This window comes from Takifugu rubripes, chromosome 3 (assembly GCF_901000725.2).
Source record: "Takifugu rubripes chromosome 3, fTakRub1.2, whole genome shotgun sequence".
NCBI lineage: Eukaryota > Metazoa > Chordata > Actinopteri > Tetraodontiformes > Tetraodontidae > Takifugu > Takifugu rubripes.
The window spans coordinates 12537083-12564449 of NC_042287.1; the positions used below are offsets into that span (position 1 = coordinate 12537083).

At 48.6% G+C, this 27367-nt stretch overlaps 1 protein-coding gene across 1 annotated transcript; it reads left to right on the forward strand.

Annotated features, from left to right (window-relative positions):
- The first annotated feature begins 1847 nt into the window (after window positions 1-1847).
- Window positions 1848-26058, forward strand: pcbp4 (poly(rC) binding protein 4). The gene is made up of 14 exons (XM_011602512.2): window positions 1848-2029; window positions 11785-11973; window positions 12063-12086; window positions 12830-12862; window positions 14035-14151; window positions 15640-15771; window positions 16629-16757; window positions 17651-17725; window positions 18670-18741; window positions 20161-20202; window positions 20273-20348; window positions 20838-20887; window positions 23305-23474; window positions 25122-26058. The coding sequence occupies exons 2-14, from the start codon at window positions 11866-11868 to the stop codon at window positions 25465-25467; spliced, it is 1374 nt and encodes a 457-aa protein (XP_011600814.1). The 5' UTR covers window positions 1848-2029; window positions 11785-11865; the 3' UTR covers window positions 25468-26058.
- The last annotated feature ends 1309 nt before the right edge of the window (window positions 26059-27367 follow it).

Genomic DNA, 27367 nt, shown 5'->3' on the forward strand with positions numbered 1-27367 from the left:
TATATCTTCAAAGACAGATATATGGAAATGTGCTTTCTTTTATAAATCATCCTTCTGCATCTAAATGCAGGGTGGTAAACTCTATTAGAGGCTCCGGCGTGCTCGCTTCCTTGTGCACTTTATTTGCGAGGCTCTTTCGGTCGATTTCGCAGCACCTGTAGCTTCTGTGGTCTTATCATCAGAGAGGTTTTTTAACCATAACTTATCATTATGAACGTTTCATGTCTGATAAACAAACATCAAATTTGGAAAAAAAAAGAAAGCAGAAATGTCAGCCATTCGCGCGCCGCTCGAGGGGCAATCAAAGATGAATCCGGCTTTCAAGATCAAGGGCCTGCGGGGGTTCATTTAATAAAATGCTCATCGTGAGATGAGTAACGAGCCGGTGCATGAAAATGTTCAGCCTCTTGCTCGCTGAGACGACAGGAGCTGCACGCCGGGAGTCGTGGGCCCGCCGTCGGCTCCAGGGCCACTTGATGGGAGCCTGAATGATGATCCGTGGGAAGTGGGAGGGACACAAAGGTGGCAGGCACATTTCAGGTGTTAAACCGTATCTCAGCTTCATCTGGACCAGGCACTGATCCCCAGCCAGTGCCACACACTCAGACTGCGGGCTGCTTGCCCTTTCCCCCTGTTCTCCATTCACTTTCCTGTCATCTTTCCCACCACGCTGCTTCTGCAGGATGGATCTGAGATCTCACAGCACCTCCTGCAGTCTGAAACACGTCACTGGCTCCGCCGGACGCAGCGGCCTGTTCAATAAAGCTTTTATATGGTTACATGGCTGATTCATTGGGGGCCATTACGCGGAGACTTTCCTGCAGAGTTTGCTCAGCTTTCCCGGCAGATTGAGCACCAATCGAATGTATTATTCTTCTAGTGGCTGCTTCTGTTAACCTCTCGTAAAAAAAATAAGAGTCACTGTAATGGGTTTTCTCAGCGGTGCTGGGGTGGAGGGTTGTTGTTCATGCTGTCACTCTGCGTCCATCACACCAGAAAATGGCATTTCTTTTCCTCAAAGGACCAAATGTGATGAACTCCAGCAGCCGTTCAAGCCTTAATTATTGAGCAAACAGCCCGTAAGAGGCCCGAAAGTGCGGGATTATTTGATGTAAATCTGCTGTCAAACCCCGCATTAGGATGCATTTTATTCGGCTTCTCTGAGAGGAAGAAAATTGCCCCATCCAGCAAACATTGTTAGCAGCAGAAGAGCCATAAATAACACCAGTTGTTGAACAACAGGCCTTCCATTAGGGGGGGAAATACCCAACAAATGCAATTTCGCGTCCGTGTCACACTAATCGCGCACTAATCATTGCAGAGGTATCTGCGGAACCACTGGGGTCGTTTCCAAAACAGAAGATGTGGCGCTGAAATCAGCCAGATGTGCCCTTTTTCCTCTGGAAAAGAGCAGGAGCTGTCTCGGCTCACAAATTGCTCTGTTTCTCAACAGTCATCGTTCATCTTGACCCGGAGATGGATGATTTACGATTGTGTTGCAATACACGCGTGAGTACACAAGATGGCGCTGTGCGAGCGAGGCTGCGATCTGACGCTCGCCCCGAAACCACCCAGGTTTGGATTTGATTCCTATCATTTTTAATGGCGTGCGTTGTTTGCGACGAATTATTGTGCTTTTTTAAAAAATAAGAACATGGTGCAGCTATATTTGGGTTATTCCGGATGTGCTCGCGCAGCGTAAAGGTCCTAAATGTCACATGGGCACAGAACCGGCGGACGGGGGGAGGGCAGGAACACAGTCGGGCAAAAGGACTGACGCTCCAAGCTCTCTCTCTCTCTCTCTCTCTCTCTCTCTCTCTCTCTCTCTCTCTCTCTCCCCGCGTACGTGCGTGCGTGCGTGAATCCTCCGTGCACAGGCGCCCAGCACTCCGGTCTGCTGACACACCGAGAGGAGAGTCCGCTTTACGCGTCCGTGTCACTGGACTATATGTGGATACAAAGCGCGGCGGTGCCCGCAGATCCATGGGGACACTTTAACGGCAGCTTCCGACCTTTTACATGAGCACAGGTAAGAGTCGGTCCGGGGAATGCTCATTTTGGACAGTGTGTTCCAAATTTGCTCAACTTGAAAGCGCTCTGATAGTGCTCGGATGATCAGCCAGATAGTCCCGACGCGCGATTTCCGCTCTCGCTATACGACACATTTGGTTGTTTCTCAGACCGTGAAAACCGTTTCTCATTCCCCCAACAAACTCCTCTCGGTGAGCAATTACAGGATGAGATCCAAAAGCGGAAGCCACGCTGTCCTTCTAATTTAGCCCAGTTGCGTTTCTCTTTTTTTTTCTACTCGGGCGCTCTCGAGTGCGGAGCGAAATCCAATAAATGTGATTAATGAAGCCATAAACTGATTGGATTGTTGGAGCCGGCATATGGCAGAAAGTCACAGGATGAGCAGGGGACACTGTCGGGCCGAGGAGACAATCGGTCTCTTGTGCACGGAGGGTTTTATGATAATGAAAGTGGATCCGAACACAAAGATGGTTCTCTGCACAAGTCCGGTACTGTGGTGCTGCTGAGGCAGCGGGTGTGTGTGACAGCACCATTATTCACCAGGACGCTTAATTGCATTAGTCTTGTAAAATAAACTGTCCTTGCGACGTGACATTTTCTTAATTAAACGGAATAATGTCCATTAACATTTGGCAAATTACGCTTGAAGTTGAGTTTCTTTTTTTTATTATTCCATATTTTCCTGTAATTAGAGCTGTTGGGTTGGTTCAGCTCAGGGGCCGATAATCCTGAAACAAACAACACTGAACTCACAACAGCTCTAACTTCAAATTCCCCCCCCCCCCACACACACACACACACTCTCTCTCTCATGATACCCTCTCTTCAGTACAAGTGGATCCGTAGAAACAGCATCTAATATTAGATCAGATGATTGATTCAGGGGATCACGCCCCAGGATGCGCATCAGCACTTCATCTTCTTCATCAGCCCCCCCCCCCCCCAAATAAAACAACACGATTGTACATCTTTTGTGGGACGTCTGTGATGTGTGTTATGGTTCGTGCCGCCTGACTCATGCACATAAATGGGATCAATACGAAGGAGAATTTGACTTTTCCCCCTCTCCCCCCTGTTTTGGTGCGGTGGGGGCGGAGTCTGCCTGATTGGAATAGTGATTCCTGGAAGAGGAAGGGGTTTGGAGGAGGGGGGGGGGGGCGCAGGATTTGGCTGATGCCTGATAGGCGGGTGCGTCTCTCAGAGGGACTCCAGGTCGCGCAGAGACAGGCCGCCACAGATTCGCTGACTCTCTGTCCAAATGCAATCCCTTAATGCACCCTGAGAGTCGCAGATCTAATAAGTGGTGGAAGAGCATCTTCAATAATGGAACTCCACCTGCATCTCTGCTGCAGAGCTGGGGGGGTGGGGGTGGTGGGGGTGTCTGAGAGGCCTTATAAATAACAGAAAGCAGATCTGACACATGCTGCTCCAACGTTTGGGAACTGCCAATAGTCGCTCTCAACCACACTGACGCTGCTCCTGCTGACTGAATGGGTGTGGTGGGCGTGTGTATGTGTATGTGTGTGTGTGTGGGGGGGGGGGGGGGCATCAAGTGCAAAGCTTATTTTTTTGTTTGCTCTTTGCACTCAAATAAAGGCAGCTCGCAGCAGCTGCGCTCCATTACGGCGCCCTGTAGCTTTGTCAATAAGACTGAAGGTCTTTGCAGCCTGAGCCTCTTCCTCCCTTTAAAAGCTCAAGTTGCTACGCAGGACGGCCCGATCCTTAACTCCGCTCTCAGCGAACGCCAAGCCGCGTGGCGGCTTTGTCACGCGCTAATGTAGTCCTAAATTAATGAACTAAATCCTCTGAAGCAATTAACCTGCATTTGACTGATTAACCTGCGCTTGTTGGTGTCTCATAAGCGCTGACGCCTGACACCAACCTTCCCTCTCAAACCTTCACTATTCCGCTGGTTATCAGAGATTAGCTGGTACACAAGGACGCCCCCGGGGACAAAACACCAGCACGGACACATCTGATAGGCTTTCACGGATCCATTCGATTCGCAGACTCTTCCTCCACCATGAAGGCTTTCTCTCTTTCTTCGGTGGCAGAATGTGACCTCTCGTCGCCGTTCTTAAGACCGACCCCCGCGGCCGATAACGCCGTGGGCCGCCCCGGCCATGAAAAGGCAGCACTGTCCCAGGCTCCAGAGGCGGGCCCCCGTGACTCTGCTGTTGTGTCTCATGAGTGTGATCTATTCAGAGCGGGAGTCACCGTGAAGAGGAGCTTTTTTCACGAGGGTCGGCGCCACAGGAGGAACCAGAAACGGGGTCGAGGCGGAGAAGCTGATCGGTTCTGCTCGATTGAGGTCGTTTCTCGCTCTCTCTCTCTCTCTCTCTCTCTCTCTCTCTCTCTCTCTCTCTCTCTCTCTCTCTCTCTCTCTCTCTCTCTCTCTCTCTCTCTCTCTCTCTCTCTCTCTCTCTCTCTCTCTCTCTCTCTCTCTCTCTCTCTCTCTCTCTCTCTCTCTCTCTCTCTCTCTCTCTCTTTCAGTCGGCCATTTGCATCTGTGCGTTTGCGTTGCAACCAGGAAGGGGAGAAGCTTCTTTACCCCCCCCCACCACCTTTTTCCTCCCCTCACCTCCCCCAACAGCTGCCAAGTGCCTGAAATATTTAACAGGGTTTGCACTATTTTTGGGTTTGTGCTCAGTTTGTTGAGGAGCTTATGTAATGGAGTTTCAGCTCATGCTGTTGTGCACCAAACGCCGCGCCGCCGGCCCGGGCTGGACGGAACGCCGTGCCGCCGCAGCCATGTTGGGCGGACGCTGTCAGGAAAGGCTTTAGCTTGGACTTCTGCCCCATCTGTGCTCTGAGCGACTTAATTGCTGTTTTTTTTTCTTTATAAAGGCGTCTCCTCGTACGCGGAGGAAGCTCTGCCAGGCTGCATCTCAGGTTTCTCAGAGATATCGATTATCTCATCTTCCTCCCCTCCTTCTGTCTTCATTTCTTCCTCTCTCCCTCTCACTTATCCTCCTCGCAGCAGATCTGCTCCCCATCCTCTGAGGTGTCACATTCTCTGACTCATGCCCCAGTGTGGGGGTTGGGGGGGTGGATGAAAGAGAAGAGGGGAGAGAGTCATTTCCCAGATAGAGACTGTGACCTTCATCTGGGAAAACAAATTGGATAAACGCTGGAGTTCGTGCCCTGCAGGAGCGCGTCGTCCAACACGCCAGATAAAAAACTCGTGCACCGCATAATTCTGCATCTTTCTGTAAATAAACTCTCAACCAGTGAATCCAGAAGCACAGAGAGTCTTTAGAAGTCAGACCTCTGAATAGAGCGCGACACACAGAAGCATATTAATGCGCACATTTTGCAGCTGATTCCGAGTTGCTTGGAAACATTCGGAGCATTGTTTCATGTTATTTTTGTCAAATCGAAAGATCTTTAGTTTGGGCGTGTTCATCTCTGCCACAGAAGAGCTTTGATTCTTTTTTTAAAGTTAGAGAAGACAGGAAGTTTCCTTCTACCTTAAACTGTGATGTTCAGGGCTGTGACGGATGTGATCAGTTTCACAGCTGAGGGCGTCTGCCTTTATTCCCAAAATAACAGCCCCACACGCAGAGCTGGAGCTATGAAACTGTCCCCGGCAAATGTCTGACTAGGACCCCGACAGAAGGGGTCAAGCTCCAGCTCTAGTTTTAGGGAAAGTGACATCATGAACAGTGACAGCATCACTATTGAAGGAGACATGAATGTCAACCTCACATGGGTCTAGAACCCCTCCCCCCACCGCTGTGTGGCCCGGACTGGGTCCCAGTATGTCTGGAACCAGCAGCCACATGGGAGATAAAGCACTTCTGTCGTAGTATCTCTGTCGGTAATAATGAGCAGGAGGTCAAGGCTCGAGTTTATCTGGTGAGGGGACGAGATCATGTGTCAACGTGCACGAGCATGTGATTAGTGCACATCGAGGATGTCGGGTTCTCATGACTGCTGAGACACAACTGAATCGTCCTCCGGGCCTGAGGACGACAGCGCCAGAGAGTCAATTACTCAGCTGCATTAGCTGGTGGAGCTACTGGTCCTTATTGAGAGTCCCCCCCCCCCCCCCCCCCCCGAATGACAAAAGGGCAGCCGGCTGCTGCAAGGAGAAACTCTTGATTCAGTTTTTTATTAATCTGATATACAGCCGGTCGTATAATTCCATTAAATTACTGTATTAAGACTCCAAACCCCACTGTACTTCCAGTTATTTTTGCTCAGTTATTTATCTTTTAGTTATCTTTTAGTTATCGTTCAAGTTTAGTTATCAGGCTAATTTAAATCCTTTATTAAGAAGACAGGTTCACTAAACTATCATGGTAACAGTAAACTTCCCTTAAATTTACACTTATAGGGTTTGAAATCCCCTTTGAGTTGCATCACGGCTTTGCGTCAGTTGCAAATCGCCCCGTTTTGCGTCTCTAATTTGAGATCGCGGGTTTGAATATTTCATTGCGATTTGAGATTTGGCAGTGAAATCTGAGGGGGATCTTGTCCACGTTCTGGATTAAAAACACCCAGCCCCGGGGGCTAATCTTATCAGTGTCAGCCCAGATTTAGGAGCCGCGGCTACAGTTAATGCGGCTGTTGGCCTTTTCTCTGCTGCGGGGACGCCGATCTGGCTCCAGCAGCAGCAGCAAGGGGCCCCGGGCTCTGATAACCCTCTCAGGGGCCTGGCACTTGACAGGCGACCCGCGCTGCCGGCTGACGTTCTTATGCTTTAACGGCAGATGAAGCACAGGGCTGATGAGAAAGGACAGCCCCCTCTGCTCCGGCAGGCTGACCCCTCCCGGTAAACGTGACAGTGCTGAGACAGACGCGCCCGGAGAAGAAACAGCGCTCTTTAATTTCAAGCCTCTCCTGTTCCGCCACTTCAGCGCTCTGCTCCTGCCTGTTTTCTCTGGCCGTCTCTCTCATCTCTGCCGAGAGAAGCAGGCCCGACGTTCCCAAACCTTTACGTCTTTAAATTGTGATATTTCCTGTGCCACTGTGATAAAGCAGAGCTGCAGGATATGTGGATAATCAAATTTCGAGGTCCAGACATCAGCTTTTTGCCACTGACTAGATTTTCTCTTGGTTTTGTGTCAGGGTGGTGCACCTCTTGCTGTGCGGTGATGTCATACGCTTGCATTCACTTCACCATAAATAAAGCACGCTTTACGTATGAGGTGACCTTAAAACGTCCCTTTGATGCAGCCTGAAAGCTATAAAGTAACATCATAGAAACTGATGAATGTCTGTCATAAAAGGAGAATTAGGTGGTTTTGCTACTATAACAGTGCACGTTCAAGGTATAGCTGAAAGCCTAACGTGCTTCTTACTGTCTTTATGGCTTTGCTGGGGGGGAAAAGTCCCCACAAGCTGCGACGGAGGTCAACAGCTTTACTCTCAAATCCGCCGACGTCGCCGCCTAAAATCGCTCCCACATTCACAACGGCGTGATTTGCGTCATGTTCTGGCATGGACTGCTGCACCCGTCATGTTTCCTGCTGGGCTGTGTGCGTGCGCGTGCACGTGTCCCCACCTCATTTACCACTGACTCACTGGTGCGTGCTCTGTATAGCTCTGTGCTCAATAATCAATAATCAATCAGTGAGACGGCACTTGGGGAACTTTTCAGCAGATCCGAGCACATCCCTGCGTGTGCGTGTGTGTGTGTGTGTGTGTGTGTGTGTGTGTGTGTGTGTGTGTGTGTGTGTGTGTGTGTGTGTGTGTGTGTGTGTGTGTGTGTGTGTGTGTGTGTGTGGCTGGCTCCTTTCATCCCAGCTGCTGTATGTTGGCATGCATGTACTTTGTTTTGGGGCACAGATCAGATGTGTGAGTGTGTGAGCGCGTGCGGGGGGGATTATGCATGAGCATCACTGAGTGGCCCCTTCTCCCTGCACGTGCGCCCACGTTGACACCCTCTCACCGCCTGCTCTATATGTGCCCACCCAGGGGACACCCTATCCCCTCTGCAGCCGCGTGTTTATCAAGCAGACACTCAATACCCCAGACCCCCCCCCCCCCTTTATGTACATGAAACAGGGAGGAGGAGGAGAAGAGGGGGGTCTGTCTTTCACCATAGAGACCAGGCATGTCCTCATTCCTCCTTCGTTTCCTCTAAGCCGACCCCGAGCTGTCGGATGGCGGGGCGTCTGCGAGCGTCGCGGTCGCCACAGAACAGGTGTGCGGCGCTCCGGACACGCAGGTTGTCGACGTCCTTTTCATCTTTCTGCAGCAGCCTCTCTGGCACTGACGCGCCTAAAAACAACAGCGGGGGAAAAAAGGGGAAAAAAACACCGCCGGCAGCTGTCAGGGGATGCGTGCCGCATGCTTTTATCTGTGACGTCTTTGATGTGCGGAAGATGGGGGGGAGGGGGGAGGGGGGGGGGCAGCTCTGCAGGACTTAAATAAGACATACAGTATTTAACATTATAGCTGAGGATCTGATATTAATGTTTGCATGTGTCTAACACCTGTGTTATGATGTGTACGTGCACGCTTTCAGTAGACGGGATCAGTTTTTCTCCTCTGAATGAATCTTTAAACGCTTGTGTGCTGAAACGAGTCACCGCCGGTGAGGGGATATACGTTATCTTTCCAAGTTCGCCTGTAAATGATCTCAGCTGGGGTTTGTTTATTAAGCCTGCCGGATATGAAGACAAGCAAACATGGCTGACAGGTCGGCCTGGCACGCGATCGCGCAGTAGCTACCGATGTAAATACGAGAGCGACCAACAGATCAGGCTCCGGCCAAATCCCGCAGTAAAAATAAGAGCCAGAAATATCTCTTCCTACCAAAAAAACCCTGCTGGCAGCAGCGTCGGGAGTGTTTTGCAAGAGTATCGCATTTAAACATCATCCGCTATGAAGCAGCCTCTGATTAGCTGGATTTGAAAAAAATATGTTTTTTCGGGGGGGGCGGCTGAATGCGGTACAGTCCCTCATCGGCAAGGACACTTTTTGATGAGTGGAAAGGGTCTGAATAGCCTGAAGGCCAGACTGATATGCAGCATGAAACTGAAATGGTGAGGCCACGTGATCAGGGTGGTTTTAACTAAGCTATTATTTAGATGCATGACAAATCTGGCCTAATGATAGCACAGATGTCACAGGACCAGCAGTGGGATTACTGTTCACCTCCATGTGCTGCCAGGACATCACTTAGAGGCATTTTGTTCGTATTTACGTGGAAGGCAATAATCAGTCGGCCATTTTTTGCAATGACTCGGGCGCACAAAAGCGTGTTAACTTCAGTGGAAAGATGACTAGAGAAAGTGAGTCATTCAGTCATTCAGTCCTGCAGAGCGAGAGGAGCCGAGCAGCACCAAGGTTAAGCAGTCAGAGATAAAGAAGGACAGTCAGTGGCTCTCCACTTCTTTTTTATTTCCCATCTCTGGCTGATCTTGGAAGCCTTCTGCTGCTGCTGCTGCTGCTGCTGCTGCTGCGGTGAGCTATTTGTTAATTCCCTCTTCTGTGTTACCAGGTCTAATTAAAAACAGAGGCGCTCTGTTCATCTCTGAATGCTGCTGCTCGGGATTCTGGAAATGAGAAGTTCAGAGGCTTGCCGCCCTCACACAGAAACGGAACACATGTCTCGTTATCGGCCCACAGAGCAGCGCATCCCTCAAACCATTAGCGCCTAATGCAATGAAGGGCTAGCATTTTAGCCATTCCCTTCAGTGCTGGGCCATAACGAAGTTAGCCCACAATTTGCACAAATGTGCTCCGTGATAACATGTGCAGGCTCCATCCATCAAAAAAAAAGACTTCTTTGTCTCAGGAAATGACAGCGAGCAAAATCTTCCCTTCTTTTTATCTTCGCTCTAGACCCCGAAGCTTTCGTTGATATTTATGTAAATTGAAGGGAAATGAGCTGCAAACTTGAGGTTTGCAACTCAATCCAATGAGCACATCTTTGAAATACAGCAGAGGAAGTTTGATTTGGTGTTATCTAATCCGGTGAAATGACACTTTGATACACTCGCTGCCACGTTCTGACAGGCTGCCGCCGGCACGTCAGCCTCTGCCACGGCCGCCGAGGGAACTCGAAACCCAAACAGGCAGTTGAGCCCTGTGACATCTTAAGAAGGATGTGCGGAGCATTTGAACGCGCTTTTGCAAGCATCCGTTGCATAAATAAATCAGGGGGGCAGCGAAGGCCTCGTGCATTAGGCAAAAGCAATAAAGCTGCATACAACAACTCTCTCTGGAATCGGATCCCATCTAAAATAACACCCATTTATTAAACATGATCTCCTCACATAGCTGACTGAATCTGCAGACAGAGTGCAGATTTATAAGAGACACACGTGCGCCAGCGTCAGAGGGCTTGTGAGAGTAGGCTGGTTGGAATGCATCTGGCACAGAAACAAATGGCCTCGCTGACAGAAAAAGGAGAGGGTTTGTTACTGCGTCGTTACTGAATAACAGGCGATGAAGGAGCACACTGTCACGCTGTGTTTACCAAAAGGCCTGACGTATAATCCAAATCAAATGAGCTTCATGCAGTATTAAAGGCAGAGCTGTGGGGATTAATCAAAATGGTAATTATTGAAGACATGTTAGCAACGTTAGCGGCGGATTTCTGACGACAGCGGCACCCTGGTCTTATTTCTGATGGATCAAGTCAAGAGTTTGAGATGTTAGAATGACTTCTCTTGAAAAACTTGGAGGTTTGATGATACTATTTGATTTCTCAAATGGGTTCAGATTAAGGTCGATGATTGAAATGTGCTAATAATTGCTACAAATCAATGATCGTGTCTAACGTTGAGGTACAAGTTCAACCCCTTACGACCAAAGAAAAGGGGGAAAAACTGTTTTTGTGTTCAACCCAAACAGACATCGCAGCAGCTCATAAGTGATCTCCATTATTTTCAATTACATTATGAATAAATAAACCTATTAAAAGCCAGGAAACGGCTGAAATGTCCCCGGGCGTGGCTAACTGAGACCAAACATTTGTGCTTTGTTGTTTATGCTTCTCCGCAGCGTAAACTCATAAAATAGTCACCTGATTAAAAATAAAACGTTCCCGATGAAGGGAGAGCATTTGTTTTATACTCAGGCGGGTGTCGGGAACAATCGCTGCCTCTGATCCGTCTGCGGCTCGTTTCTCTGATGTAAGCAAATATGAATCAAGAGGAAGCAGGAGCGATTCTCTGAGCTAATTATACGCGTCGGGCAAAGAACGCCAGGTGACACGTGCATTAATCAGCACGTGTCATGTGACCGTGGCCCCTCCGTCCTCCTGGCATCTGTGCGGGGGCTCCACGCCGTCAGCGGATGAAGCCCCTTCCCCAACGACGAGCCGGGCGTTATTCTTGTCTTATGAAAACGGTTCGGAATCGAATCTGATTAAGTTGGCAGGAGCCCCACGCCGTGCTGCTCATTTGACAGGAAATGACTTTTTTTCCCCCTTTTTTCACTGTCTAATTCAGTCAGCTCAGTGTTTGAGAAGCGGCCTGTCGGCTAATGAAGATCGGTAGCCATCGACGACCACCCACGGCCCGTTAGGACTGCCGCTATGCGGACCCCGCTCAATATTCGGCACCCACAAAGTTCTTCATTAGAACTCTGTTTTGAGACGCCATCAATATGGCGTCGATCTAAAACAAGGACGTTCTCCGCCAGTCTTTCACTGAATTTGAACATTACCAGATGCTTCTTTTTTACCCTTTGGGTGAAACATTTGAGGGGAATGGAAATTGATTTGACACCAACAAACACACGCACATACAGACCAGTGTTTGATCCACCCCCGGTCTTCTTCTGGCCCCTCAGAGCAGCACTGAAGAGCCTCGGAGAGCCAGAGACGACTGCTGGCCTCCCCTCGACTGCGTGACCAGCGAATGAGCCCTGTTCATGCGTCTCCCTGCGTGCCACCCCCACACCACTATGAACTGTGAGCAGGATTTCGGAGAGGGGGGCTTGGGAGTGACCCTCACCCTGCGACTGCTCATGCACGGAAAGGTACGAGCCTCCCACACACACCATCAATGACCAAATTAATTCATTTATGCTCCTAAACTCTGTTATTATTGTATCTTTCTGCACTTTAGGAGGTTGGAAGCATCATAGGAAAGGTGAGAATTCCTCTTTTTTTCCTGCATTTTTCACAGCTTTGCATTTTTTTTTAATTGTGTCATTTTTTTTTGTGAGGCCCCCAGAACTATAGTAAGATTTAAACTGTTGAATTATTTTGATTAAAAGGTAACCGAGCTGTCAAACCTTGGAGCATCAGCAAAGAGAGGAAATTATTCTAGGTTACAACCTATTTTATTGTTTCGAAAGGATCCTCCGGTGCTCTCATTTTGGGATCTCACCGCACGCCCCCACCTCTGCCCCATAATGCACTACGATAATCCACTGACTGCAAAAGCCCCCCCAGCTTCACGGTGATAAGGCCCAGTTCCCCCTACCCACAGACCCTGCTCATACAGGGTCCCGATAATGATCTGAAGCTGCAAAGAAAAAGCAAAAGAAAGAAAGAAAGACAAGAGCTGGACAGAGAGGCACTTGATCTGCAGCGCTAAAGCTAACAACTCATCACTCCAGGCTGCCGCCCCGGTTCTTTAGCAAAGCTCTCATGGAAACAGTGCAGCGCGGGGTCAGCGTGGATGACAGGTGATTCGTGTTCCAGGACTAGCGCGCTCCGTAAGGAGGACGCGTTCGTCCGTGGGTGCATTAATGATCGGGGCGGTGACGGCTCGGACCCTCTAATTAACATAAACTCTGCTCTGTTTTGGGTCTGGAGGTGTGACGTAGGTGGGTTTTTTTTGCCGAAATGGACGTGTGTTGATGCTGCGTTTCTCATCTTCTTTTCCAGAAAGGAGAGACGGTGAAACGAATACGAGAGGAGGTACGGCCCTCGCCTGCTTCTCCGGCATTTTCTGTGTGTGTGGTGAACCGGACCAGCTCTCAGCTTTCTCTGTCTCAGACCAGAAACCCATTAGGTGCCTCTCGAGGGAAAACAGGATTGGGTTTTAAAAGGCCGCTAATGCTGAGACAGTCGGGATGATTTAATAATTAAGTTCATCTGACAAGCAGAAAGAAGGCATTCATCTTCTGCCGCTACTGCTGCTTCTTCTTCTGAATCACAAGGGTACAACTAACCCCAGGACACTTGCTCACCGCTTTGTATTTAAAAATAAGCCTGCCGACGCCGCGGCGGTTCATGTGATTCTGTCCGTGGCTGCTTTATGTGCTACTTTATGAGGCAGGAGGGTAAACAAAGGAACAGCGAGGTCACGGGACGCAGCGGAGCTGCTGGATGAACCGCTCACCCGTGGATGTCATCCATCCCGCCGGCCCCTTACGAGCCTCACCCCTTCAGTCACTCCCGAGTAGGGGCGGGGGGGGAGGGGTCGTGAGGTCGCAGCACTGTCCTGCCTCCGTCCACGTGACTTACATTCAGAGGAATACAAGGACACAAAATGGACGGAGGGGAGGAGATTGACTGCTTGAGGTCAACGCCCCGAGAAGAAGCTCCATTAGATTGTCAGGCTGAGAAGCAGAGGTGTGATATATTCCGTAGCTCATGTTCTCGCTGCTCTTACGTGCTGCTCGACCTTGTTAGCCGGGCTGTGCTGCAGCAGGTCCTGCTCAAATCGTTTCATATGGTAAATTCACGCACAGGGAGATTTACATTCTGGCAAAGATTCTTCTGAAAGGTGAGAGTGATGGTGAATATAAATAGCAAATGTTCCTGCCCTTAAAACGTCCACTAGCCGCCTTTTCATGTACCACACGTGCGGTATGATAATTGAAGTAGGTGGTCAAGGCTGAGGATTTATGTTTTTGACCTCCCAGAGGTCGAGAAGTGACGCAATGATTAACTGGAGTCGATCTGGATGATTTGTGGGCCTGAATCTTAGGGACAGAAGACAAAGCTCAGCTTGGCTGCCTTTAGCTGCGGCAGCAACTTCTGGAATAAGCCCCGCCTCCTTTTTTCCGGCCCTAAGCGCATCTGACTGAACTGCTAGATCTGAAGTGGTTTCGTAACTTCCGTTTGGGATCTTCTGTTCCCCACAGAGCAGCGCACGTGTCAACATCTCAGAGGGCTCCTGCCCCGAGAGGATCATCACCATCACCGGCTCCACGGACTGCGTCTTCAGAGCGTTCACCATGATCACCCACAAGCTGGAGGAGGTGAGTCGCGCAAACGCCCAGAGCGGCCGAAGGATCGAAGGGCAGATGGGTGGAAGTCTCCTTTACTACACCAGGTTGTCAAAACTACAAAACAACAAAACTGGCACACTCTTGAGAAGAGTGATGTAATCTTTCTTTCTTTTCCTGCCAAATGCTGCTGATTTTTAATAGATATCTCCAATGTCTCATCATATGTTAATGAGACACGCAGCGGATGGCAGGTTGCCCGCGGCGGCGTTAATTAATACGCTACTGTAGAGGCCAGGAAGTGAAAGGGGCACCTCGCCACTTGGGTCCACAGCCTCGGTAAACACGCTGGCTGTTCATTAAACATCTTCCACACTTTTCAGCCCTCAAACTTCCTGGCCAGAGGTCTCCATGGCAACGTGTCGGCCGACCGGCCACGCTTCTATTCACTATTATTGGGTTGTTTGGTCCAATATTCCTAATTCGAAGCGCGGTAGTTTGCTCCGGAGCTGTGGGAGTTCTTTCCTTTCAGGCCGTCTTGATGTAATCAAGGAAATGATGTGATTCTAAATCATTTCGACCTTTCCGTCGCCTTCCTCAACCTAAATAAGGAAATATTATTTAATTATTATTATTTTTTAAATCTATTTATTGATTTTTGCTCCAAGATTAAAACGGAGCCATTCGGCACCGTCGACGTGAACGCGGATGTTTCCTTTTCCCCATCTCCTGTGACCCCCGGGGGAAATTCTCACAGTCGTAAAGATGCGGCTCGTATTTTTAGCTCGAATTACGAAAACGATGGCCGTGCAGAGCCGATCGCTCTTCCAAAAAGACAGGACGTCAGACAGTCTGATCCGCCTCACTAAATATAGCCGCGGAACAAGAGCCACATCGCAATTTTCCCTCCTCGGCTGCAGCTCGCAGGTGCTCGGCTGCCTCCGCTCACGCTCCAAACAGGAAAAAGCAAAGTGCTTTGTGTTCTGTCAGATTTGTTGTCGGGTGGATGGTGACGGAGACAGGCCGGCGTATCATTTACATTTCAAAGCCTGGCAGACTTGGTTAATTAAGATCTCGTCTCCCGGCAGAGCGAGCAGCAAAAACACGCAGAAAGTCAGCCATCAAAGTCTTTGATCCATCTTAACTCACAAGATAAACGCGTCCTGTTCGTACTTCTATCAGCATCAGATACTGCAGACGAACACAGCAGTTTTATTTTGAGGGGCTGACCTTCGTGAGGACACGATCTGCACTTTAAAACGGTGTGTGAGACTAGTCCTGCTGCTATATTTGTGATTTCAATTCAAAATGAAGGCCTGGCAGCATTTACCTCATCACAGTTCAAACAGCCATTAAGAAAGCAGCTAAATGTAATGTATTTTCCGCATCAATGGCAAAATAAAAAAGGAAAGCTTTTAGCTTCTTCCCAAGGATTCTCCGTAACCTCCAACATGAAGGTTTGCTTTGCCCACTTTATCCTCCAGGTTGGTACCACTGACAGTTTTTTTATTTCCCTTTCAGGACCTGGCAGCATTAGTGGCCAACGGCACCATCAGCACTAAGCCGCCCGTCACCCTGCGGCTGGTCATTCCTGCCAGTCAGTGCGGTTCTCTGATTGGGAAGGGCGGAGCCAAAATAAAGGAGATCAGAGAGGTAGAAGGTTCTCCCAGCTGCACAGCAAATGTCCTGAAACGGACAAAATCTGCACGTCTGCAAAGCTGCTTCTGCAGCCTCTCTCTCACACAAGCACACACACACATACAGACCAGCTGTCAACCACGATGGAGGTTTACTCCTGTCCCGCAGCCCACCACTAGGGGGACTCGCTGCCAAAATCATTACACTTTACATGCAGTTTGTAGCTTTTACAGAATTCAAGAAGCCGCAAAACTTAATTTTTTTCAGATGTAGCGTGAGATGCAAGAGAAGAGGGAAGGTAGGCCCGACAGGCCTGAATCTGAGCTAACTTTGTGGCCTTTGCTGCATTAACGCGGTGAATTAGTGAGACAAAGCGGCCCCAGATAGGTCGCTGCCGTGCTGCTCAGCAGGGGAAAAGCTCGTGACCGCATCAAACGTCGGGATTAAATTTATTAGATCTCTCGCCAAAGACGCCTGACGCTGTTTATTGGCCTACAAATAGATCCTCTCTCAGTTTTGCTTGATCTCACCTTCACAGGCGGTGGAACTGAGCGTGTCCGCTAAGCTAACATGCTACATTTATTGTTTATTTATGTGTTTCACCAGAATCAGGTGTTATACAGTAGATATATGAGCTGAAGCAAATCGATTCATTATGAGCACGTTTTTCATTTATCTCCACTACTTTGTATTTCATCTAAAATAAGATAAAAATGAAGAGTTATTGTCACTTGATGTGCTGGCAGTGTAGCCCCTGGAGACACAGGGAGTGTGTAATCACAACTCGCCTTATCTGCACAATCACACTTAATCTCTCGCTCTCCTCCTTCGCTCTCTCTCGCTCTCTCTTTTAAAACACCTTTCCTTTGCAGAGCACCGGAGCCCAGATACAGGTGGCGGGGGATTTACTGCCCAACTCCACCGAACGAGGGGTGACGATATCGGGGAATCAGGACTCCGTAATCCAGTGTGTCAAGCTCATCTGCACAGTAATCCTGGAGGTGGGAGACGTCCCATTGCTCTGTTTGCCGCACACACTCGCACGCCGCTGATATTTTCACCACCGCAGACACGTGAACAGAGACCGCTACTGACCCAGCACGGCTGGAGGATGCTGTTAGAGTCAGGGTGTTCGGTTCCGTGGCGGAAAGGTGCATCTCTCAGGTCAGAGGTCAGAACAGAGACAAAACAAAACAGGCCCAACTTCAGACGCCAGGTCTTAAAAAATAGAAAGAAAATAAAAAGGGGAGCAGGAAAAACATCCCCGAGCACAGTTTCTCCCTGTGTGTTGCGCACAAGGGCCTTTTGTTTTAGCGCTGCAGCTGGACCTGACTGACTAATTGCTAGTTTGATCCAGTTTTCCTGGGCCTTCTTCAAAGGCTTGTGAGTTTTCATTAGGATTCTGTACCAGCGGCTCATTGCTCTTGCTTCCCCCGATTTAAATTATGCAAAGTTATACACAGAAATTGCTGCGACTGCTCAGACCAAAAAAAATGGCCTACATGTTAAGATGATCAAAAAAGAATGCAGGATAAGATATATCTTCTGTGGAGGCGGTGTTTGGTTTCCTCCTTTTTGCGATTGGTGTTTGAAGAGTTCTTCCTTTCTCTCCTGGTCGGCGGATGCATGATTCATCCGGAGAGCGTCGCGCTGCCGACTGCAGCTGTGTTGCAGGCAGAAGCTGGGGGCTGTTACCCAGCAGCACTCTGCACCGCTTCAATTATTCAAAGAATGACTAATTCCATCAAAAGCAGAAGAGAAGGCAGAAACTATGTCAGTGTCGTCAGCGGTGAAGTCCATTAGCCGTTAGGGGTTAGGGTTAGCTCACAGCGGCGTGCAGGTTGTCCCTCTTTGGCCTGAATGTAAAGCTCCGGTGTCTGTTTTGACTCCCCAGTCTCCCCCAAAGGGTGCCACCATCCCCTATCGACCAAGCCCGTCTCCAGCTGCGGTGCTCATCGCCGGGAACCAGGTGAGCCTCCAGGTGTTACTTTAACAATCGCCAGATTAGAAGGAACCAAAGTTTCTGCCAGGAATTTGGCTCTTTTTCCCACCACTGAGAGCTTTTGTCACGAGCAGAAACGTCTGAAAGCCGTTGACGGCCACAGAACACTCGGAGGTCCTTAGGGACTGATTTCATTTTTTATTCATTGTTTGATCCAATTTGGATTTTTGCAGCAAGGCGACACATCGTTTGAGATGCGCGCGAGCGCGATTTGAAGGAAACGAGCCGTGTTTCGGCGTGTGGGTGCTCAAAAATGGAGTCAGAACACAATTTGGTTAAATAACTGAGGGCCCGCTGTCCTGGCAACCACCAAAGTTATTTAAGTAAAACATTATATAGAAAAATACACAAAGAGGCCGTTTAAGGCCAATTTGTGTTCAAAGGAGTGTGCACAAATGTGTGTTTGCGTGTGTGCAATAGATGCCACAGTTGTGGCAGGCACAGACACCCACCCGCCCATCAAGCAAGTCACAAGATTAGCGAGCGAGCCAGGAGACCTGCCGTCTCCTCTGGCTAAAGCGGCGGCCAGATATTCTGCATAGCTGTCAGCACTTCTGACACCCTTTGTGCTGCCTCAGGCTCGGGTCAATTTATGGAACGGCTTTTGTGTTTTTGATGTCCCCCACAGAAGCGAACAAATTAAACCCGGGCGAGGTCCCGGTCGGTGGGAGACCGTTTTAATGAAGAGATAAGAGATGAGGGGAGATAAGGGATGTTTTTTTTGTAATCTAAAGATAATTTGTCAGTGGGGAGGGGGGCGAGGCGTAGCGCTAAAGGTCGCGTGGATGAGTCACCGCCTGTTGGGTGTCCGGTGGGCACAAAGGCAGCTTGAGGGAGTAAATGTGAGCAAGAAAAATATATAAATGCAACTGTGAATGTACATGCAGTAACATGGGTTCTCCCTCCCGTAGCTGTTCGACGCCTCGGAATTCGCGACCCACCCCATGTACTCGGTCGCCCAGGGTGGCCTGGACCTCCAGCAGGTAACTGGGACACCACTCCGCTCACTCAGCTCTCTTCAGAAAAATCCTCTTTCATTCCCCAAAACCGGAGGTCTCAAAGTTCGGAGTGCGCTAGCGACTTTCAGGACGGTGCAGATCAGAGCGGCGGCGCGCTGGAGGGGTCGCGCGTGCGGCATGTCCAAATTTACACCGTCCATCATCTGGCGTGAGGCTTTAGACACAACAGCTGAGCGTAAATCTGCAGCTATTGTTCCACCCTGTCCTAACAGCCATAACCCCCCCTCCCCCCTTCCTCTGAAACACGATGCCACGCACCGTCGCGGCTCTGCTGTCTCTTTTTTAGGCCCGCCGGGCTCCCTACAGCCGAATCAGTTTGGCTTTAGAAATCTTCCTGCCCTGGCGGCACCAGCCAACAATGTCATCGCCTTAAACTGGTAACAGCGAAGCCGCCACACATCGAAAACATGATGATTCAAAGCACTCGCGCTTCAAATGGTGCTAACCGTGCTGTTATTTCGGAGCTAATGTGCGCTAATGCGCTATTATTTCCAATTTGGTGGCACGTGGGCCAAAGGGGTTCGAAATGTGTGAGTATGCATTTTTAAGATAATTAGAGGAAGGTTGCCGTCGGAGCACAGAGGCAGTGAGGGAAATGAGAGCGACGTGGCGCGCAAACCCACCGCACGTGTCAATTATTAAAGATCGCGATTGAATAAAACATGTTCCCTCGGAGAGAAAACAAAGTTGCCGGTTTCCAGAGACTGCCAGCGTCTGTGCTGCTCACAACCAGCTGACATGGCTCCTAAAGTAGCCCATTACGACGCAGCATGGGAGGAACCGCGCTCTTAGCCAATACTCTGAAGGTAAATTTGGCCAGATTACGGAAACAAAAACAGCTTTTTATGGCGACTCAGCGTTATTTACACCGATTTGCAGATATACGAGTCTTCAGGTATCTGAGTCCTGAAGGTTTCTCTGACTCTTTTAGGAATCAACTTTTCCGTGCTGTATGGAAGATATGTAATATATGGGACTATCTCTCTTTCCTCCAGGTCTCTTTTCTGACTTTTCTCTCTGATTTTGAACAATAAGTCGATCAAGGTTCAAGCACAAACAAGCAAAAAGCAAATCTGGGAGGGGCAACGATGTCAGTGCCTGTTTTCTATTCACTTCCATTCAATTAAACGTTATTTAAACAGCGTCTCTGCAAACCCAGACCCAGACCCACGAGCAAGCATCGGTGACGGGGAACCATCAGCTCCACCGCCTGTTTTCACAGGCTCCTCCTCTTAATGAGGGCCGCGGTCCGCCCGTGTACGTTAGCGTGACAAACAGAGCGGCGCTGACAGTGAAGCACTCCCATTAAGAGGCTGCAGATTTATCGCCCGTGTGTAAAGTTTTATTGCCGTAATTTAGCTAATGCACGCATCTCTCTTCCAGGCCTACACTCTGCAAAATCAGTATGGCATTCCACACTCAGAGGTATGAGAAATGCACGCCTTTTAATCCCAAGGAAGAAACCCAGCACATTAATCTGCTTTCTGCCTCACAGTTGGCTAAGCTGCATCAGCTGTCCATGCAGCAAGGCCTGAATCCCATCGCCCAGCCTGCCTCCACTGTCATACCTGGTATGTATATAGAGCAGTAATAACAACATTATGTACGCGGTAATTGCATCCTATTGCTCCCTCAGCCGTGCCGCTCCTTTAATTATCTCATTTGTCAAATAAAATAAGCAGGTTGCGGAGGTTTCGTGGCAGAATTGCTCCGTATTGTGTCCGTTTAACCTGCCTACAGACAAGAAAATGAAAGCGTGCGACGAGGAGTCTCAGTGATGAGGCAGGAGCGGCGGAGGCTTAGCCGCTCGCGCTCTCGCTCGAGAACCTATTATGTGAAATAGCACGTTCCACTTTCAGCGAAGTGGAAGTCAGACGAGAATAAGTGCCGTGTTAAACAACTGTCCATTATCACGGAAATCAAACCCGCCATTGGGCTGCGTTCGCCGGGCTTTTCCGCCAACGCTGCGCTTCTCCTGCGAGGGTCAACGGATGTTAAAACATATCATCTGCACGCTTGAGTCGATCATTCCTTCCATCTCTCTCTCTCTTCCTCCACAGGGATGGACTCAAACTCTCAGACGTCTCAGGAGCTGCTTATTCCCAATGATGTAAGGAGACGCAACAGCTCACTTCGCGGCGCTAACCTCTCGATTCTCCCCGGTGAAAAACAGGAGAGAGAAAACAGGAAATGGGTGTTGATCTCACATGTAGTCTGCAGAGGAGCAGATGACTGCGGCAGGAACACGTCTGCAGGAGGCGCGCTAGCAGCCCACTAATTATCCGCGTTATTCTAACCCGGGCCTAACGCAAGGTTAAAGGGATTCTGAGCCGATATGGATCCTTTCATATTATTGTCTGGGCTGCAGTTGCGGCGTCTCAGCGACTCCCATGAGCGCTCAGTAAATCCTCTCATGTTCCCTGACCTACTTAGAAGACGTCGGCTGTCAAAACAGCCAATGAGAAAACAGACAAAATCCTCCTCTTCTTCACAGGCTCCTGCAGTTCTTCGGCAGAAAATGTCTCCCCAACCTCAGAGCGCATCGGGCGAGTCCACAAAACGCCGTCGGGTTTTGTCATTTTAAAACAATTTTTGTTCGGCTGTTGTTGAATTTTCTCCCCTCTCAGATTTTGTTGGGCTTGATGAAGAGAGCTCGTGGGTGCGAATAGATTCATGCAGGGAAAATGTGCAGGAAATGTCTGCAAATACATTTGCTCAGACTCACAAGTCTGTCTGCCACGGACGGCGTTTCATATTTTACGTGTTACACACGAGTAATAAAAGCATCTGCGGATTATTCCAATCGCACAAACACGAGCTGCGTTCCCTCTCCACCAAACCCTAACCTTGAGTGTCCTCCGTTAAATATTTTATTAAGAAAAGCTATTAAAAAAAACAAAGCAAAACAAAAAATTTTTTAAATATAGAACATTGTCAGATTAATCCCCTCTGTTGTTCCGGCTCAGTTAAAGTCAAACGTTTCCCGTCCAGGAATCGATTTTTACTCTTCTGTCTTATATAGAACACCGCTACAACCCTCCAGCCACATTTCGAAAATGCCTGAGGTTTCCACTTATGAGCTTTTTTTTTTTCTGTAAAGTGACCCCCCCCCCCCCACCACCACCACACACACACACACACACACCCTTACACGGTGAGTGGCACAACGCAATAGGGGAGTGAAGGAGTCCAGTGACAGGGACAGCTGTGAACCCAGCCATTGTTCCAGAAGGGAGGACTTGAAACCAGGACTGAGCCTCCTCACCCCCTCCCTTCCCACAAGGCCGACCACACAGCCCCTGTCTGTGCTCACACACAGGACAGTGTGAAAAGGCCTCGTGCACATGCCCACAGATGCACCTACAGCCATTCAATGGTAGAACACACCCTTCCTGCTGCTCAGAATGATGCGAAGAACAGAGAAGAACAGTTTTGTGCGTGCATGCGTGTGTGTGTGTGTGTGTGTGTGTGTGTGTGTGTGTGTGTGTGTGTGTGTGTGTGTGTGTGTGTGTGTGTGTGTGTGTGTGTGTGTTGGGGGGGTAATCAGCGGCCTTTGGTATTTAGTACCTGGCATGTTTACGCCGCCGCCTATTTAGCCTCGCTGCGTTGCCTTTGTTTTGTTTTTTTACAGGAATGCCACCTGACGTCACCGGCGCTAATTTGGGCGAGCTGTTGACAGCTGGGTCGTATTGACCGTCTCAGTGGGGGGGGAGTTATCGCTCCTATAGCCTCCCTCACATAAGCACCGGGACAATAATAGCGAGACAAAGCAGCCAAGTCAGTGAGGTGTCAGATCGTTGTGGAAAACTTTCTGCCCCTGCAAAGCGTTAGCAAACGCTGATCACGTCGGCCTGAACGACACAATCGCTCTTTCATCCGCCCACTAAATATGTGGCGGCGCCACCTATTTTTCTGTCGCCGCTAATAGGCGGGAGTCCATCCTGCGTAATGGAGGCAGAACAAACGCGATCATGTGTTCTGGGACGCTACGGAACTGGTCCCATCTCAGCCTGGGCTGCTGGTACCGCGTGTTACATATCTGAGTTATTTACCCATTACGGCGTCCAGAAGATCCATCTGCTCGCATGTGTTTGGGAAATGATTTGTTTGGGAAGTCGTCACCGCTCTGAGGAATCAATAACCTTTTAGCCACTCAGAAAAATTAGAGGCAAATGTGCGTCCTCTCGTCTCCTTTAATGGTGCACGTGCAGCAGCAATTAAGCACGACTCTGGGGGGGGTGAAAGTGCTTTTGACATGCATGATGGATGAGCGGCCCGCTAAAGACAATGGAAATGTAATACGTGAAGTGGTCTACATTATGGAGGTTTAATGGTTCTGGTGTTTTTGCTTCGGTGCCCCGGATCAGAATCACTGTCATCAGCAGCCGACAGGGGAAAAAACTCAGAATTTAGGCAAAACACGATCAGCCCCCCCCCTCGTGAAGCGGCCGTCCTCATCCACACATCCACAGTCATTTTGGGTTTCAGTCAAACCGACTCACCCGCCTCGCCCCTGCTCCTCCGCAGCTAATCGGTTCGATCATCGGCCGTCAGGGAACCAAGATCAACGAGATCAGGCAGGTGTCCGGAGCCCAGATCAAGATCGGGAGCCAGCTGGACGGGACAAGCGACCGCCACGTCACCATCACGGGAACACCGGTCAGCATCAACTTGGCCCAGTACCTCATTACCTCCTGGTAAGCCCAGCAAACAGCCATCCCATGAATCACTGCGGGAGACATACATTTAAAAGGGTCAAAGGTCACGCTGTAGACTGATAAGCGATAATGAGCCATTTCCCTCCGCTGTGAGTAATTGGTCTCGAGAGGATTGAGGAGAATCTCTGGTATACAGTCAGACGCAGCAGCGGTTTCCTGTTAAAGTCTGGTCCTATCCTCAGATCTGGTCTCTTCTTTAAATGCAAAACCCTCTTCCAGGCGGAGGAGGAAGTTTGATGCCAGAGAGTGCATGAAAATCAATAAAAATAATTGGGAAAACCTCCAGTAAAGGCCACAAATTCGACTTCTGAACTCCAGGGAACTTCCTGAGTAATTATCACCAATTACTGCAAAGTATTCTACAGATCACCCAGTTTACCACCGGGGCCTCACCATTACATGACTGGTGCCTCCACGCTGCACCAGTATTGGCGGTATTTTTAATACCTCTTAAACGGTGGCGGCATTAATTCACAGAAACATTCTCGTGTGCTTTTCATTGCGCGTTAACAGGAAGGAGAACTCCATTTGAAGGCGTAATTACAAAAACATTTTCTTATTAAACTGTCTTTTTACCCAGGAACAAAGATTTTTATGAAAATCCAATAAGTAGAGACGTAATAAAGAGGCAGATGGTAAATATTTGTCTCAGTGTATCATGGTAGTGGCACTGGTTCGTTATTAGACCCAAACGACTGTTTATTATCTTGATTCTCCTGCTACTGAAATAAACACATTTGGCATTTAAACAAAAAAAAAGCCTTTAACTGGTTTAGGAGTGGCATTTGAAATGATCATGCAAAGGTTATTATGAATCCAGCTACTCAATTCTAGCTCTTGTTTTTCGGGTTTCATGTCAAAAGGTTTTAAGGTTGATTTATATGAAATGGTTGAAGAGGAGGCTAAAGTGTCGCTAATGGAGCTAGCATCAGGGGAGGAGCGGCCGCCCGTGGCTCCATAAACGGATGATTTAATACGATCAGCCACGGTCACAGAAACATTCCTGAAAATGTCCAAAGACCAAAGTTTCCTTTAATTTAATAGGTTTTCATTTAGAGAAATAAAGAGCAACGCATTCAATCATGAATTTCTGCTTCGCTGCAGCAATAAAGTGTTGAAAAATGTTTAATGCTCTGCCGTAAAAATCTGGAACGGTATTCACAGACATGCTTTCCATCGTGTCGAATAAAACTTGCATGCCAACTGGTGTTTATCAGCTTCAATTTATGTAATCTTTATATAAAACCTAAAGTGTTTTTACAACAGCCCAGAGGAGAGATTCTACATTTTAATATTCTCTTATTTTTATATTGTATTTTCAACATAAAACCTCTGACCTTTGTTCCCTCAACTGCCCACCATAGTATTCAGTACTTGTCATCTACATTCCTACCACTAGGTGCCACTAATTCTTACAGCCTGGCCCTTTAATAAGTGAACGTGGATATAACAAGAGCCTCATAAAATCGATGACCTGATGCGTTTTAGGGCCCGACCATTTCTCTGTCCGAGCAGTGAAATGACAGGAAACGTGTGAAAATGGCGGCGTTTCACTCAGAAAGCGTCTGCTGGTGTTGCGGCAACCGTTTAAGCCTCTAATCCATCCACTGTCCTCTCCCCTCATAGCTTAGAGACAGCCAAATCCACGGCCCAGGCAGCCACCTTGGCGGCTCCGGTCGACCTCAACATGGCCTTCACCCAGCCAGCCTCCCCAGCTGCCTCCCCCACACCCACCCTGGCCGCCATGGGCGCCCTGACCCCGGCTCATATCGTGAGCACCCCTTACGGCGCGATGCCTCTCTCCAGCTTGATGGGCATGAAGTCTGTCCCCTTTCTGACTCTGTCCAGCCCCGCCCCCAGTGTGGCAGTGACCGCGGCGCCGTCCCACACCACCCTGGCTGCCTACACCGCCAAAATCTCCTCAGCCAACTGCATCAAGAAGCCGGAGAGACAGAAGTTCGCTCCCTACTGATGTTGCCTGTGGACAGCTGCGGCACTGGTCCACGCACGCCTGATGTAGCCATATCCGCTGGCAGAGACGCTCGTGACTTTCATTCTATGATGCACCAACAACAGAGAAGAGACCAACGAGAGGCGAGAGCTAAAGCTATTCAAATCTATTTACAGTTATAGGTCGTTTGTGAGTTTCCCGTGAATCGATGGGCGGCTGTCATCGTCACGTCGTTGTTATTGATCGGTAAGAGAGGGGCTGGGACCTCACCTGAGAGACACGCGTTCACCTTTTTGGCACGTGTACCTCATGTTGGAGATCAGCTGTGAGTATTTATCCCTCAGCAAATTTGTAAATGATTCTCAGAAGACAAACACTCTACTGTATGATGCTTTTATACAATGTCTATGTTTGCCTCTTGAAGTTTTTAAGAAAAATTTGTAAATGTCTTTGGAAGGGGGAGGGGCTGTTTTATTTTTTAATAATCTGTGCTATGGTACCGTTCAGTGTTACGTTCACCTTGTTGGGTTTTATTTTTGAATGTGCAACTTGTTTAATCTTTATTATTTATTAGTACTGTTTCATTTAATAAAAGTCTTTGTTTCTATTGCATTTGTCTCCCTCTTTCTATCTTTATTTATAGTTTATTTTAACAGGGGGGAAAAAAAAGGTTAAAAAAAAATAAGGCTACTTTTCCATCTCAACACAAGCTGGATGGCAGCTCTTCAGCCAGAAAGGTTACACTCTTGTGCCCCCGAACAATAACCAGAGAATGAAGAGGGGGAAACACCAGAAGAGGACAGAACCCTGACACACATGCACGAAGCGCTTGGCACAAAAGAAACAACAAACAGATAGAATCCGTGAGGGGAACAGAGGGAGATTATTACATTTACTGGCTAGAAGGCTCCCGGAATAAAATACAGAGGATTGTTATTTTCCCCTCACAGAGGAGCTCGTGAGGAAGAGAAGAAAGAGCAGATTGAGATCTGGGAAAGTGAGACGAGGCCCAGCGATGCTGTAAAAAAGAATCTGCATCAGCATGCACCACGGCATCATTATTCTCGGGAGGGGCAGCATCCTTTCACGCCAACACTCCTCTTTCTGTGCCTGTGCAGATGCGGACCGCTGAGAGTGAAGCTAAAGGCTAAAACATGACAACAAGGAGCTTTTTGAGTTAGGCTCCGAGAATCCCAATAGAATTTTTTATGTGAAAGGGAGAATTCACTGCCAGGTCACGACCATGTTAAATAGGCACGTGGAACATTGTGGAAGTTGACTTGTGCCACCTGTAGGCCATCCATCAGAACTCAGCACTGAGGGATCACACACATCAGATCCAACCACATTAAGAATCAGAAATTGGTCCGTTTGTCTGCAGAATGGTTCCCCTGATTGTTAGCTCAGATTTCTGTAGAATTAATAAAATTTAGTTTACTTTAACTCATTAATGGTTTTAGATCTAAAAATCAGAATTTGAGGGCTCATATCCACTCTGCTCTACTAAAGTGCTGTTTAAATATTACTCTCGTAAAACCCTCACATGTGCCCTTCTCTTAACAGCTCATATTTAGAGCTCCTACTCAATACTTTTGTCTGATTATCCTAATCTGTTGAGTTTACTCAGCAAATTAATTATATTGATCTGTTAATTCAGTGTGAATTAGTGTATTTTTGTCAAACAGCACCCCCCTGTGTCCGTCTGCTGTACCACACGCAGCCATGGCAAAAGAACGGATCATTGGAGCTGATAAAAGATTGTCTTTAATGTTTGGCATCATTGATGAATTCCATACCACAGCAGTTATGGGAGTAGGAAAACCACTTTTACAACCAAACACTGTTTGATCATGCTAACACCATATGTACAGGAAAGCACATTGAAAAGTGTATAAAGTATTTATATGAGTAGTCTCAAAGA

Coding starts and splice junctions, on each gene's coding strand:
- pcbp4 (XM_011602512.2), top strand. CDS start 11,866: ATGCGTCTCCCTGCGTGCCACCCCCACACCACTATGAACTGTGAGCAG. Junction 16,758..17,650: donor TCTGCACAGTAATCCTGGAG/GTGGGAGACGTC, acceptor TTGACTCCCCAG/TCTCCCCCAAAGGGTGCCAC. Junction 20,349..20,837: donor TGCCTCCACTGTCATACCTG/GTATGTATATAG, acceptor CTTCCTCCACAG/GGATGGACTCAAACTCTCAG.